Source organism: Pseudorasbora parva, chromosome 17, assembly GCF_024679245.1.
Source record: "Pseudorasbora parva isolate DD20220531a chromosome 17, ASM2467924v1, whole genome shotgun sequence".
Classification (NCBI taxonomy): Eukaryota; Metazoa; Chordata; class Actinopteri; order Cypriniformes; family Gobionidae; genus Pseudorasbora; species Pseudorasbora parva.
The window spans coordinates 21543041-21559501 of record NC_090188.1 but is presented as its reverse complement, the minus strand read 5'-3'; the positions used below and the strand labels follow the sequence as shown (position 1 = coordinate 21559501).

Sequence of the window (16461 nt, the reverse complement as noted above, 5' to 3'; positions counted from 1 at the left end):
CTCACTAGATGAAAGACAGGTAAGACATAGTCATGTAATTGGCCCTCTCGTTGAGGGAAGAGGAAAAGAGAATGGGCGGGTTTGTTTCGATATGTTCTGTTTATCCTTGTTCCCACCATTTCTCTCTCTCTCTCTGTCTTCGACTGTCTCCAGTCGATTATGGGTCATTATTTCCAATGTGTCTGTGCCTTCAGGACAGATGTGTAAATTGTGGCACTAAAGTGTCCAGTCCTCATTTAGGACAGATTTACGCAGTCCACACCACTGCATAACTGTCACTCGACCTAAATACGCTCACAAACAAACACATGCTTAAGCACAGCTGTAAGCAAGCATATGAGACGTGGGTGGACACATCAACTAACAAAGACTCACTTTTTTCCTGTCAGTCACACTTGGTAATTTAAATCAATGAAACAAAAGCTTTCTTGCACTTAATAATAAGGGTGTGTAAACAGCAACATAATCGTTATTTGCTACTGACAGCCTGTGTGATGAAGATTTAAGTAGCAAGTGACTGCGAGATAGACTGCACAAATGCCTCTTTTTCTCCACCATTTCACTTTCAACTTATTCTGGAACTTAAACAAAAGTACCAAATTTGTATTTGGAAGTGATTATGGTGGACTTGAAGATGGTATTACAGTGATGGCATCAAACAGTAAATAATATAATAAGTAAAAATATATAAATAGTGAATAGTGAACAAATGAAGTCCGTCTGACATTTTTCTTTAAAGGTGTAATGAACTGGCTTCTTTTATTTTTTTATACTGTTGTCTGAGGTCAACTAATGATGTTTGTGTGGTTTTTACATTCAAAAACATCATGACTAATAAGTAATAGGCTATTTTCTACACTGGGTTTGAAGCTCTCTCTCCAAAACGCTGGGTTTTGGTGGGTGTGCCGCACTGGAGACTTGGAAGTAAATGCCCACGGCTAGGATTGGATAAGATTAGCATATTTAATGAGCTTAAGCTCCCCTGTCAGTTCAGTTCACATGAGAGAGGTGAGATTGAGGGAGAAGCGGCAACCGGAATGATTCTCTCGATCACACGGCTCGTAAACGTCTTTATCAAACAAACCCAATGAAACCCTATTATTTTTATATTACACATAGTCCGCAAGATCGGACAATATAAGCGCGAACCGCGTGCACACACATACACACATACCCATTAAATGTCAACTCGAGAGAGAGAGAATAGCACAGATAAAAAACTGAATATTATGAGATTCATCTGCCTGCCGGGCTTTGCGAGCCCTGGCCCATAAGGTATGTTCTGTTAGACACGTACACATAAGCAAAACGTTCTATAACAATGCAATACTATATAAAAGCACGTTTTACTCACATAAGTGTGTTGCACCATTCCTGTCGGATCCAAATCCACCATCGACCGGAGATTTGTTTACAAACGATTCCGCAGTGAAATGAAGTGAACATGTCTACCCCACATGAGCTGGAACTTCATTAAAAAAAGTTCAACCAATCATTCCTAATGTTAGGATCTGAAGGAAGCTTATGCAGCGACTGTGTTTTTTCACAACCAGGAATAGCGCAATATCTTGCTATCTTTCTCGGCATGTTTATTGTTGTTGACCAGCTAGCACAAGCCCTCCATGAGTCGGTGGGTGAGGCTACTGGATTAGACGTGCTGTAGAGGCGGTGTTTCGACGCGCAGTGATGCTATAAAAGCTTTTCTTTGACTAACAAGGAAGTTTTCAGCTCTGAAATTTACAGGATATTCTTATATTACCATGACCTTTTATATATCAAAAGCTCAAGGGAAAGTTGATTTCTCAATTCATCACCCCTTTAAAAGAAGTATTTTCGTCAGGCCCTATGTATAGGTTTCTACCTAAGTACCAGTGCTTCTGAATGGGCTGAGGCTGGGATTTAGTGGGTTTGAACTTTGAAGTGAAAGTATTTTATGAACTTATATTCTGAGAGCATTTATTCAGTATCGTTATCTCATTGTTGACCTTTGGCTTTTAGAGGCCTTTGCATCTGAACTCTTCAAATAAATAAGACAAATAAAAGAATACGCAAGTCAAAAAATAATTTTTAAAAAAAGTATACAATATGTGCACGGGAAATGGGAGTAAGTTTAACCTGACAGAACCCTGTAGAGTCTTTGTTTGCCTAAATCCCTGTTATGGACAGATGGTAACATAAAGACCTCCAGCAAAAGTATTTTCTGACCCCGGAACAGAAGTCAGTCTTTCATGCCAGTTTGTTTCTTCCACCACCTGTCTACCCCTGAGTGACATACTGTAGGGTACCGCTCTTACATCTCTCCTGACAGACCGGAGTATACACACAAAGACTCCCTGTGGGTCTGTCCTTCCGAAAGCATCTTCTATCAAACCTCTCTATCCCACAGGCTGCTGGATGTCTGTCTGTCCCAGCTCAAGTCAGCTATTAAGATTCAAGGTTCAGTTGTTAAATGTTAAAATGCTACACATCAGACAAAGGTATAGGGTTGAGGTTTAGGCTAACCTTGAGCTCTCGCACAAAAGGTTAGGCTGCGAGGATCAACTGCACTTTACGTGACGTACAGTAGAGATGGCTCCGATAGACGCACGCATTCAGACTAATTTTGGTGCTGTAGAAAGAAATTCAGCTAATTTCAGCTCTCTATCTCATTCTGCAGCAAAAGACAAACTTATTCTGTCATACATACAGTGCAAGAAACTACATTTATTTTCAAAACACGTAGTCCTTTTTTATTTCTTGTTATTGGCTTCTAGCTATTGTATATTTAAATGTTCATGTTCATTTCACCTATTTTTACATGATACCTCTGCGTCATCTAAAGTTCATCTTTAAAAACAATAATTATTTAACAATACTGTAATCTAAATCCATTTTTCATACTGTATATCAGAGGTCTGCAAAACCTATAGGCAACCTAATTTTTTTTTAAATATTTATCATTTATGTGACATAACACTGGTTGAATTATCTTATTTTGACCAGAATCTTAAAATCTGTTCATTTTTATTCATCAAAGATCAATTATGTTTCATACCTGAAAACTTACAAGTACATAGTACAAGTACAAGCTACAAGTACCTTTAGGCATCATAATATTATAGTATAAAATATTAAAATTAAATTTTAATATTTGCTAAAAATTACACTTAAATATAAATCAGTGTTTTAAATAATGTTAGAAAAGGTGTCAAAGGTGTTATGACAAAGTTAACCTTAATGAGAATGAACAATTAAATATTATCACCAATTAATAAATAAATAAATAAATATATATATATATATATATATATATATATATATATATATATATATATATATATATATATATATATATATATATATATATATATATTTATATATATATATATATATATATATATATATATATATATATATATATATATATATATATATATATATATATATATATATTTAAAATTAAAATAAATGAATCTAATATCATACAGCCATACAAACCTCAGCTGTAGACCTATTGTCACATACAGACCTCCATAAGGAGAAAATAACACTCTCTCACTGGTCTGACAACATGATGTGATGTCAAAAATCATTCTTTAAAGAAAGTCCCAACGCTTCAGTTCAACGTTAATCAATCAAGGAGAAACACCTTGCACACATCTCAGCTTTCAGATCAATAAACATCTTCACAGCCTTCATAAGTACAATCCTGCTCCTCCTCCCCAAGGACCTCAGGTCTGGCTCTTCTCTGTGCGGAGCACTCCGGAGCAAGACGTGCAGGGACGGTGGACTTTAGAACAGTCGCGCGGAGAGTTAATGAAGCCACACCAGTCAGCATGGCCGTCCATCTGTTTCCTTAATCCTCGTAAACATGAGCCACACTGTGATAGGGCGCTAGCCAACCACATTGCTGTGATTTACAGACATAAGGACAGTGCTCACTGCGAATGGATTGACGGGTAAGAGGGGTTTGGGAGAGTGTTGGCCGTGACAGCTTTTAGGAAATGTCCCCATAAAGCTTTGGGTCTGCAAGTAGCAGCACCATGCTCAGCTCACCTGCTAATCGGAGCAGATAGGTGGAGCGGAGCGGAGGGAGCAGAAAGGTGAGAGTGAGGTCGGCCGTGCCGTCCATCTGTCCATCAGCAGGTAAGAGGCTTGGGGCACAGTAGATGGGGCATAAGAAACAATACATATACAGAATACCCAAAGATTACGCCAACAATACACGCAAAGATGCCAGTCTAGATAGGATTACGGAGGTTTTGCACAACTGAGGAGTGTGAAAACACACCTGATTGACAGGTCTTATGAACATTGCCTCTCTGTGAACCCCAGTTAGTAGTCTAAGATCCCCTCTGCTTCACTGAACTGTCCAATTCGAGCTCTCTCAATCATCCAATCACCCACAGCCTGTCAGGTTCTGCTACCTCTCACGGCCCTTTTAAACTGAGATGGTGCTGGTTCTCGCACCAGAGCCCACATTCTAATTGACTGGTGAGCTGAACAATGACACTGTAACTGGCTTTTACATTTGTTGTCTTTGTTAACAAGTTTTATGAATTCTAAAAACTTTTCCAATTCTGATTTCCTATTCATTTGAGTATATTTCAATCATAATATTAATTTAGTTTATTTTGTTCTGCTAATCGTATAAATTATACAGTATTTCAGACTCATTTAAAAAAGTAATTTTCTTTTTGAGAGTCGTTGTTTCAGGTTGTTTCAGAAAATCAGGATACATTGGTTGCACTTTTTTGTTTTTGATTAAATAAAAATAACTGGTTCATAAAAGTCATTGGTGCTTTTTTTGTTTTTATGTGCAACTCATAAGAAAACTCAACAGAAACACAGTGTTTTTTTTTATGGCATTACATTCACCATAGACTGCGAAACATTCACAATTAGAGCAAAATTCTGGCAATTTACAAGGTTGGAAACTTTCTATGAGAATTAACGGGAACATTTGGGAATGATTTAGAATAAACTGGAAGTTTATAACAGAGAATTTAAATATATTTGTGGAAAAAAGCATCTTAAGCATAATCTTGGTAACAACCAGATTACAAATTCAGTTTAATCTCAACCCACACTATTTACTGTAATTAGACTACAGCATTCTGTAATGGAATGAATTGTGCAACGTGATATTTACGTGATTTCTGTTAAAAAAAAGTTTTTTAATCTTTGCATATGGTGTTTCCAGCTTCCAGGATTGGTAAATTTTAGCTTTACATCAATCTTAGTAGCCTTTAATGTTGTTCTTGTTGTCTTAATGAAAACTTTACTCTGTGTACAGGTCACAGATGAAAGTGTCCTGCCCCTGAAAGCAGGGCATTATAGGATCAATTTATCCTGATTCACCTTTTTATGCAGTGGAAACATGTTAAATGCTCAAGACTGGGCACCGGATCCAGAACCAGCACCTGGTTGGTGGGAAAGCAGCACCACAGTCTGGGAGTCATTCCAGAGGGCGTGGAAGCGGCAACAACACGCACTACACATAAGGATGAAGCATCAGTATTTTTTGTCTGTTCTAGAACAAGCCCAGCAGTTAGGGTGCAGCCAAAATCCTCAACACTCATCTCAAGGGCGTTGACTGTGGAACCAGGCCTCTTGGACTAGACATGACCTGCTCTGGATGAGTAAAGAGTGCCTTTCAATTGGTTTCATATGTAAAAGGTCAAACACTTCACACAAACTCCAGTGCATAAAACATTTACTGCATTGCTGTTACTGTCAAACTCTATTTGACTCTATTTATATATATATTTCTTAACATTTATACACTTCTCTTGATGCACCACATACTCATTTCCTGGTCAGGCAGAGTCAGGGTTGTTCTGTTACAAAAGCACATTGTGTGTGGCCTTTTACTTTTGGCACAAAGAAAACTAAAGCGACGCCACAAGAGGACATTACTCTTTGGTCACACACCATCAGACTGCCTTTACCAGTCCGCCACACACACAGGGGACGTTTCGTTCCAGCACTTCGACATTGAAAACCAGCCGGTGAGTAAGCATGTGTGTGTTCTCGGGTGAGACATGCCACATCCCTCCCAAGAGACCCCCTGCAGCATGCAAACCATGGTAGAACCCTAATAAAACCCCCCTAGAGATTCTCAGCTCCCCATATTCCTCTATCCCTGGGGCAGATGGGAGTCTTAATAGGCGTTAAACTCAGAGAGATAGGATTCTCTACACCGCCTTTCAAAGACAACTCCACTAACCCCCATCACAATAAAGGATCCAGAAAGAATGAGAGCACATGAGGGAATGCACAATCAGGAGTGCAAAGGAGATTCAATGAACCAGTAAAAAGAACAAGAGAAATGTGTTTGATAATAAAACAACAAAAACATTTTTTATTGAAACTTTATTTTTTCAATAAAAATTTCCCATTTAATCAAATGTTTTTGCCATAATAAATTAATGTAATAACTTATAACCATATTTATTACCTATCAATAATCCAGTATTTTTTATAATAAAAAATATACAAAAGTAAAATATTATTTTATAATATTTGTATAATATTTACTATTATATTATATGGGAACTATTATATTAGTATTTCTACAGTATTTCTGAAAGGCTTTTAATTTTGTGTGAATACAAGCTTTCTACACTTACCCCATGCACAACAGAGTGTGAAATTATTTTTATAGGTTTTCAAAAGTCTTGCATATACCTGGAGTATTCCTTTATATCAGAGCAAACTATCATTTCTCCTCTATGTGAGACGCAGCGACAAAACCATATAGTCACACCTGGGCATAAACCACAGATTGGCTGAGGTCTAATCTTCAAGCATGGACTGGGTTGAACTTCCTTTGAAGGCTAAGAAGATGAGGAAAATCTCCATGGCCTCAGAAAGTCTCTCTTTCAAGGCAGGAAGCACAAAGGCAGGTGGACCGCAGGAGACCTATTCACGTGGCCCTGGCACCACCGCTTCCAGACCCCTGCCAAAAGGAATCCGACATGCTACCCAGACCCCCGCAGGCACCATCAGGGGGTCTGAGCTGAAGGCCCTTCATTCCTGATTTTTATAACTCTTTTAACTTTCACATTTTACTTTCAAGATCCTGATGCAAGCAGTCGGTTTGCCAGGCAGACTGAGAAAAGAAGATTAGAGAGCAAAAAAAAAAAAAAAAACTTAACTAGTCAAATCCATATATCAATCAAAATCGGGAGTTTCTGTTTTCTAGCCAGCACAACTCAAAGCAAACTGTTTGACAAACTAAACTCTAGATGTCTGTCATGCGGTTGAGCTTGCAATGGAGCTACTGTATGCAGCAGTTGCTGGACCCTGCCAGACACAGCAGCCTGGGGAAAGGCTGTCCGCCAAAGACACTGTTGGCTTGGCATGAGCCTTGGCTGAAGGTCTGGCTCGTTCTGAAATATGCAGGCGTTGCGAGTTTCCTAGAAAGGAAGTGTGAAGCTTGGAGCCATTATGTTGGCGTTAGAGAAAAAAAGATGAAAGGCTTGGTCATATGTACAGTAAAGCCCCATTCCGACTCAAACATGTCGGCTCTTGGTGGTATTGTTTGTAAGAATAAGAAGTGTGACTATGAATAGAAAGCAGAGACAGGAAACACAAACATACACTGTCAGTCACTCCTTCGCCGCCTAAAGGAGTTGCGAGCACACCGACCCCTCCTCCCTCTAGCCCTTCACCCCACAAACAACCCCACACACGGTTGCAGAAAAGAGTCTCATTCAGTTCTCTATTCAACCCCGGCACAAAGACACCCCACCGAGTCATTCTTCTACGGGACCCTGTCACTCTCCGCCCCTCTAACCCACCACCACCACCCAGCTGCCGTAAACCCGGGTGGGGTGAAGAGTCTCCCTCTCTTGTATTCTCATTCAACTATCCACTCCTCCCTTTGACTTCATTAAATTCTCTTTCTTTGCTTTCCCATCATTCACCCATTGCTTTACACACAATGTCCCCCCGCAACTTTCTCTCTTCCTCTAGTTCACGTTTCCTTGAAGTCAATGTTTCTGCTGCTGCCGCAAGTCTGACAAGTATTTTACAATATCAGCTGGTTGTTATTACATAATAAACCCAGACAGGGTGATCTGACGTGAAGCTGAAGAGGTTTATTTTGTGATAATGACTGTCAGACATGCTTAATTGCAAGACTATTCTTACCAAATAAAAAAATAAAAAAAGACATATTAAATATTGATTTGAGCTGAAAGTAGTTATTTTCTAACCCAAATTACAGTAAAGCATCTAGTATATACCATATCAAAACAAACAGCCTATTCAATTGGATATTATTATTAATATAAATGATTATAATCTGCCATCAGAGTTGCTTTTTACTTTGACTTGTTAGCTAAAATAATACTTAGACAAAAAAAATTTTTTACTTTAAAGCCGAAGTTGCAATATCATGTATCCCTAATGTCATGTATTTATGAGTGAAATGTCTTCCTGCATAAGAAAACTTATAATACATGTTAAAAGTTTTCCAAAACAATTTTAATATAGGTGAATATCCTGGTATAAAAAGACAAGGAGGCAGACATGAAAGTAGCATGGTATGTTGCATGATCAAAAGTGACAAGTACAATTTAATGGTCATTACACATCAATTTATGACTGCTGAATACAACGACAGATAATTCAAAATCAGATAGTACGGAGGCCCGTGTAATAAATCTTTTTAAACTCTCTTCTTCCTTCCACTCCCACACTCTCTCTCTCTCTTTCTCTCTCCTGTTTGTTCTAGATTTATGGTGGTGTACATGCACAGTATTGGCAAAGCATTAAAAATGTCCACCATTAATACAGAGAGCTCCAGGCATCGATAAGAACCTTAATAAAAACATCTCCACTCAACGATCTGCTCATCACACACTTCTCTCTGTCGCTGTCCCTCACTCTTCCTCCTCCTCACGCCCCGTCGTTGTCTTCTTCTCTCAGACTGAGCCAGGGACTTAATGATGCTTGAATGCCAACGCTTCTGACTCCTGACTTTTCACTCTCGCTCTCTTTTTTTAATAAAGTCTATTTAAAAGGCGATCCCTGGGCTCCATCTATCTCAATACATCTCTCTAAGATATATTTCTCTGGCTTTCTTTTTATCTCTCCTCTTTAAGCGATAGATAGATATGGCAGAACTTACTGAAGTTGTCTGATCTACATGCTTCACACACACACACACACACACACACACACACACACACACACACACACACACACACACACACACGGGTCATTCTGTGTACCAGAAACACAAAATCAACAGAAAAATCAGGTACTTGAGTATTCTTTGACTGAGAACGTCTTTTTATCATTGATCTGTGTGTAGATATGCATCAGATAGAAGTGTTTGGCTTGTGAATGGCATCACATTATTAAACATGTTCTGTCAAGTAAAAAAATATAGATGCACTGATGTGCATGTACATTACCATAAATTTGCACCACAATTTTGATAAGAAATATAATACAAATGTAATATTGTGAACTATAGTTACAATATATATATGTATATATATATATATATATATATATATATATATATATATATATATATATATATATATATATATATATATATATATATATAGTCATACAATCTTTTAGAAATCATTCTAATAGGCACAAACATTTCTTATTAATCTGTTGGAACAGTTGTGCTGCTTAATATTCTTGTGACATTATAAATGCCTTTACTGTCACGTTTGATCAATTTAATGCAACCTTGAGGAAGTAAAAAAAAACATCTGACAATTCAGCAAGTAATTAAGTCAGGTGATAATGAAGTGCTAGTAACAACTCTCAACAAGTTTCTGTACCGATACATTCACACCTGCATGCACAGACGACACAACAAGATCTGTCCAACACCACTTCAGGAATCCATTGCATCATAAACAGATCACAGACACAGCCATAGACTGCTTTAAAATATTAAAGAGGGCCACTTTACAATGATGAATAATACAGTATGGGGGTGAGTGGAAAACCAGCGATCTCCTCCAGTGCCCTCTCATCACCCCTCTCTCTGCCTCCCACAGCGGCCATAAAGCTAATGCACACCACAAGACTGGCGGTTCAGATCTCTGCCAGGCCTCTCACCGATCCATGCATTCTTTTCTTTTGCATTTCCCTTCCTCTAAACCTAATTAACAAGGCTTACTGGTTCTCTTCCTACCTAATTTCTCTCCTTTCTGCCTTTTGTAGATTTTGCATTGAAAACTGAATTTTGTAATGTGTATCTTACGTTACACAAGCAAAGTCAACCAAAGATGACCTATTCTCAGAGATAACCAATTATCCCCCCACGCCCTGGTCTACTGGTAGAGAATTCCGGCAGCCTTGACTGGGAGGATCCGACATGTTATGCTCTCTAAACATGATGGGCATGCAAGAGAGCACACCTCCCTCCTCCATCTTGACCTCAGGCACTTCACATTGACCTATTCCCACCCACTTTTCTACCAGCGGTACTGGCCACTGGGCCTAAACTTAATCCTCTTGAATTCAGAGCAGTCTCGAGTGTGGTATCAGATCCAACTGCCAAAACACGCACACGTGCATGCAAATCCAGACAGTGTGACTCCATTATGTACACAACAGCACACGCCTCCCATCTCGATCAAGCTCCAAGTGTGTATACAGGGATCTTCTGGCAAACAAACACCCTTGCATGCATATATATATATATATATATATATATATATATATATATATATATATACAGTATACACATACAATCACCTTAAGGATTATTAAGAACACCTGTTCAATTTCTCATTAATGCAATTTTCTAAACAACCAATCATTTAGGGGTGTGGTCCTGGTCAAGACAATCTCCTGAAATCCAAACTGAATGTCAGAATGTGAAAGAAAGGTGATTTAAGCAATTTTGAGTGTGGCATGGTTGTTGGTACCAGATGGGCCGGTCTGAATATTTCACAATCCACTCAGTTACTGGGATTTTCACACAAAACCATTTCTAGGTTTTACAAAGAATGGTGTGAAAAGGGAAAAACATCCATATTCAGCAGTCTTGTGGGCGAAAATGCCTTGTTGATGCTAGCGGTCAGAGGAGAATGGGCCAACTGATTCAAGCTGATAGAAGAGCAACTTTGACTGAAATAACCTCTCGTTACAACCAAGGTGTGCAGCAAAGCATTTGTGAAGCCAGAACACGCACAACCTTGAGGTGGATGGGCTACAGCAACAGAAGACCCCACCGGGTACCACACATCTCCACTAAAAATAGGAAAAAGAGGCTACAATTTGCACAAGCTCACCAAAATTGGACAGTTGAAGACTGGAAAAATGTGGCCTGGTCTGAAGAGTCTCGATTTCTGTTAAGACATTTAGATGGTAGAGTCAGAATTTGGCGTGTTACAAAAAGAATGAGAACATGGATTCATCATGCCTTGTTACTACTGTGCAGGCTGGTGGTGGTGGTGTAATGGTGTGGGGGATGTTTTCTTGGCACACTTTAGGCCCCTTAGTGCCAATTGGGCATTGTTTAAATGCCACGGCCTACCTAAGTATTATTTCTGACCATGTCCATCCCTTTATAACCACCGTGTACCCATCCCACCATGCTACTTCCAGCAGGATAATGCACCATGTCACAAAGCTCGAATCATTTCAAATTAGTTTCTTGAACATGACAATGAGTTCACTGTCCTAAAATGGCCCCCACGGTCACCAGATCTCAACCCAATAGAGCATCTTTGGGATGTGGTGGAACGGGAGCTTCATGCCCAGGATGTGCATCCCACAAATCTCCATCAACTGCAAGATGCTATCCTATCAATATGGGCCAAAATTTCTAAAGAATTCTTTCAGCACCTTGTTGAATCAATGCCACAAGTATTAAGGCAGTTCTGAAGATGAAAAGGGGTCAAACACAATATTAGGAAGGTGTTCCTAATAATCCTTTAGGTGAGTGTATATATATATATATATATGTGTCTGTGTGTGTGTGTGTGTGTGCGTGTGTGTGTGTGTGTGTATGTGTGTATGTGTATGTGTATTGTATACGTGTGTGTATATATGTTAGTGTGTGTGTGTATTATATACACACACACACACACACACACACACACACACACACACACACACACACAAACACACACACACACACACACAGACACACACACACACACACACACACACACACACACACACACACACACACACACACACACACACACACAAACAAACAAACAAACAAACAAAGAGGGAGTAGAAAAGCTGATGGGGCAAAGGAGCCAGAAGTGGGTTCCTGGCAGTCTGGGTAATTAATGTGTATGTCAACACTAAGAGAGCTGTACCATACAGGAAATCTGAGCTCAGCACATCCACAATACAGACAGACAGGAGGGGGAGAGGTAGAATACAAGAATGGACAGAATGAGAGAGAAGATAAACGTTATCCATCCTGACTCTGATGTTTTATGGATGATATGAAATATGTGCTGGCATCTTCTCAACGAGATACTGGCTTCTGTTAAATCTAGACCGTTTATTTATGCACAATGAGTTTCTCACATACTGTATAGGGGAGACCGGAACAAACTGTCACACTTTTATATGACAGTGAATATTTCTCAGACTGGGTTTATCTAGTCATTTTATGTAGGCTATGTCTTGATTACACAAAAAAGCAACTGAACATTTATACTGTTATTATTTAGGATAAAAGATAAAGATCACTGAAAACACATCCAGTAGCAGGGCACTATAGTACGTGGTCTAAGTTGTCACAACACACTACTGCAAAATTTGAACAGTAAATAAATTATTAAACAATTTATGAAACTGCAAAACATCAAACCAATAAATACAATGCCCAAATAAACATCCTCAGAACAGTGTTCAGCTTTTCAGTTCAAATTGAAATGCTAGTATTTTAGACATATTCACTGTGTGACAACTAGCCCCGGTTTCAATCCCTATCAAAAACCCATTGGGGCGAAACAGGCATCTACAACAGACTATCCTGCAGGTATAGTTCATTAAAGGGAAAGGACACTTAAACTACAGAACACATCCGTCACCAAATCTTAAGTTAAATCAACTTGTCCTTTTTCTTTCCGATTTCTCCTTCCCATTGGAAAACCAATCAGCTAAACCCATTTGAATGTGCAATTCCATGTCAATCTGATTACATATGTGGCCAGAGAGCAGAGAGAGAGGGAAATTTATTTGACGCTTCAATGCTTCCCGTCACTTCTAAGGTCAGACAGAAGGCAGGCTAGCCTTCATGCAGAAACAATAACACATAACAATATGATCTCGAGAATATTTTTCCTCTGTACGCTATGCGTATATTACATCCATAACTTTCCAAATATGTCAGAAAATGGTTTGCTTATTTTTATCATTCATTTTCAGTATGAGTTTTTAGAGGAATGTACAACTTGCGGAATGTACAACAAAGTCCTTAAGCAGTACTGAGCATCCCAGACCTTAGACTACATCAGTGATGAAAATTAAGCTACTTTTGACAATTTTATACTCCAAAATTAAGTTTTAAAAACATCTTCAGAGAAATGACTACCACCACATAATCAAGAGCATGTGCTAAACGTAACCCTAAACTACATCAATCGGAAAAGTAAAATAAAAGAGAGGAATGGATTTTAAAGCAGCACACTTTAATTCAGGACTCACTATCTCTGCTTTTCCTCAGATGCCGTTTCCTTTTTGTACACGGTTTATTTTTTTTCTGTCTTTCAGGAGCCAGGAAGGCATTGAGCTAAACCTTAATTACTCCATGAACACCAGGGGTTCTGCTTTTTATCCGCTGCTTGGAAGCTCAGCATGGTAAGCAGAAAGAGAAGAGATCAACAGAATATTCCTCTCTAAAGAGAGAGAGAGAGAGAGAGAGAGAGAGAGAGAGAGAGAGAGAGAGAGAGAGAGAGAGAGAGAGAGAGAGAGAGAGAGAGAGAGAGATAGAGAGATGAATGCACATGCAGCAGTCACATCCCTTCATCTGGTTCTTATCTATCACACTGTGGCTACAGACAGACAGACAGACAGACAGACAGACAGACAGACAGATAGATAGATAGATAGATAGATAGATAGATAGATAGATAGATAGATAGATAGATAGATAGATAGATAGATAGATAGATAGATAGATAGATAGATAGATAGAATCACTGTAATATTTAAATTTAACAGTGCCATCTGTTATAATTCAGAGATAATGTATGCCATTTTTCAGTGCACATTTGCCATAATTCCTCTATTGATGCTTCAGTCTCTCGTGTCTCAAGGTTAGCAGCTTTAATGGAAAAAAAGTGTAATAGGCCAGAATTGGTTGCTTTCTTTTTATAAACGACCAATTAATCATCTGATTAAATAAGAACAACAAAAGGCAGCATTATTACTTGATAGTCGACAAATGTTGAGAAATAAAAATCCTGCTTGACGACCTCACTATCACTAAACTTATCTGTGTTTTGGGTGTGTATGTGTACGTGCGTGCGCCTGCTTAGAAAAAGGACTCCTGTGCTCCCGTTTGTTTAAAGACTTAAGGCCGTATAATGAAGTGTTTAATAATTATTAATATGTACAATTTCTTAAAAATTGGAAAAGCTCTCACCTGCATTGGTCACAAAAGTTGCGCAGAGTACAACTAAACCGAGAAGGGGAGCGGGAGACTGGTCGCGGTGTATCCACGCTGAGAGCATCTTCACCCGGTCACGCTACAGCCAAATTCCCACCAGGTGCTCTCGCTCCAGTCGGCTGAAGTCTCGCTGAATCCTCTGCGAAGGATACTTCAAACAGTGTGAAATGTGGAGGCGGGTTCCTTCCCAAACTTACAAAAAAAGAATAAGACTGCACCGTGATTTCTAAACCTACTCACAGTCTGCTCCAGAACTTTCCCCAAATCAGGACGCGATAAAATGTGAATAACAGTTACACACAATGTTCAATTAGACACACTGCAGTCTCCGTCCGTAGTAAAAAAACAAGACAGCCAACAACAGCCTGCGTAAAGTTCATCTCATTCACAACTCCATTGAGCAGTCAACGCGTTTTCTCTGGAACTCTTTGAAAACGGAATCTTCCGCGAACGTATCGAAAACAAAAGTGCTTGACAGCTTTATTCCTGATGGGACGAGAAGAAAAAGTTGTCCGTAAGCGTTGAAAATAATGCCATAGCTGTGAGCTCTCCGCTGCTATCTGTGGAGCGCCATCCTGACGCACCCGCTCGTCTGTGTCTCGAGTACTGAGTGTAAACACACGAACGCGGGTATGAAGCGCGAGCCTCCAGACTCTCATCTCCCATCAGCCAATCATCAACCTTCACAAGCACACACTGAGCGCTGGCGAACAGAGACGCGAATTGAGATGTGAATGGAAACACGTAAAGCCCGGAGACGGACTACGGGATTCACGAAGACGAAAAAATATTTGATATATTAACAACTATGTTGTTACACATACCCTACTTTAATGATAGGCTAGTTTACAGAATTTTTTTATTAATTATAACCATTTTAATTGTTTCTTAATCAAGGTGAGCTGCATTGTTTAGCCAATGGTATTGTTGTTGTTTGAAATTACTAGGCTATATTTTAACCATAATAACAAAAGAAAATGTATTTAGTGTATACATATTCAGTTTTGTCCTTGACCACATAATTGCCCGTCTTTAATTCTGATCTTTCATGATTATTATTAGGCTAATTAAGGGTGGTTTGATAATGAAGGGATGGTTAGAATATATTAATAGTATTAGTGTTACTAACACACAATTACAATTCACAGTCATACCTCCCAGCATTTCCAATCAGTGCATGAATGAAAGTGTTTTCAAGAACACCACAAGAGGGCGACAGTTCCTATATGTGTTTTCAGTCATTTCAGATGCTTCTGATTGTCCAGTGTGTCCATTTGGTTTCAATGCTACCCTTTAGAACACTGCAGTCAGAGCCCTCTGGTTTTGGTTGTGTAAGCAGGAGCTAATCTAAACAGGTTATTCAAATTGCAATCCACTTACCAAAGGAAGCAGCATCTTTTGAACTGTGATTGTAATGCAGATGAGGACAATATGGAGTCTGGTGTGAGAGCAGCATTTCCTGATCTGCAGGTATTGACAAAGCTGACAAGATGAAAATGCTTCGTAATCAACAATTTAACTTTTATTTAATGAGAATTTAGACTCCTTTTTTTAATGTTAAAAAGTGTTGTCAATCTTAAATTGAAAAGAAAAAAAATCGTTTTAATAGGTTCAGAGCACTACTTTTACTTTTTCTCATCAGGAGGTTAAACTCTTGCAATATATAAATACGCTTTAATTACACCTGCTAAAGTGGCTAAACGATGATTAAAAAATAAATAAATAACCCATCCTGTGAAGACACGTTAAAAATGGTGGTTAGAAAAAGTAAGTCTCATTAAGTGTCAGACGGTGTTCTTGCTAAAAATGACAGTCTTTAAATGACAGTCCTGGCAGTCTTTAATACAAACCTGACT

The 16461-nt window shown here is 38.8% G+C and overlaps 1 protein-coding gene across 4 annotated transcripts in view; it reads right to left on the bottom strand.

The window, feature by feature from the left end:
* Positions 1–15268, bottom strand: part of unc5b (unc-5 netrin receptor B) — a 63119-nt gene extending 47851 nt beyond the window's left edge. For 2 of the 4 annotated variants that reach the window (XM_067421568.1, XM_067421571.1), the window contains exon 1: positions 14582–15267. In XM_067421568.1, coding sequence (XP_067277669.1) covers positions 14582–14669 — 88 coding nt within the window. In that variant the 5' untranslated portion in view covers positions 14670–15267. Of the gene's footprint in view, positions 1–14581 lie in introns of all 4 variants that reach the window. The other 2 variants (XM_067421569.1, XM_067421570.1) reach the window with 2 other exon arrangements.
* Positions 15269–16461: the final 1193 nt, after the last annotated feature.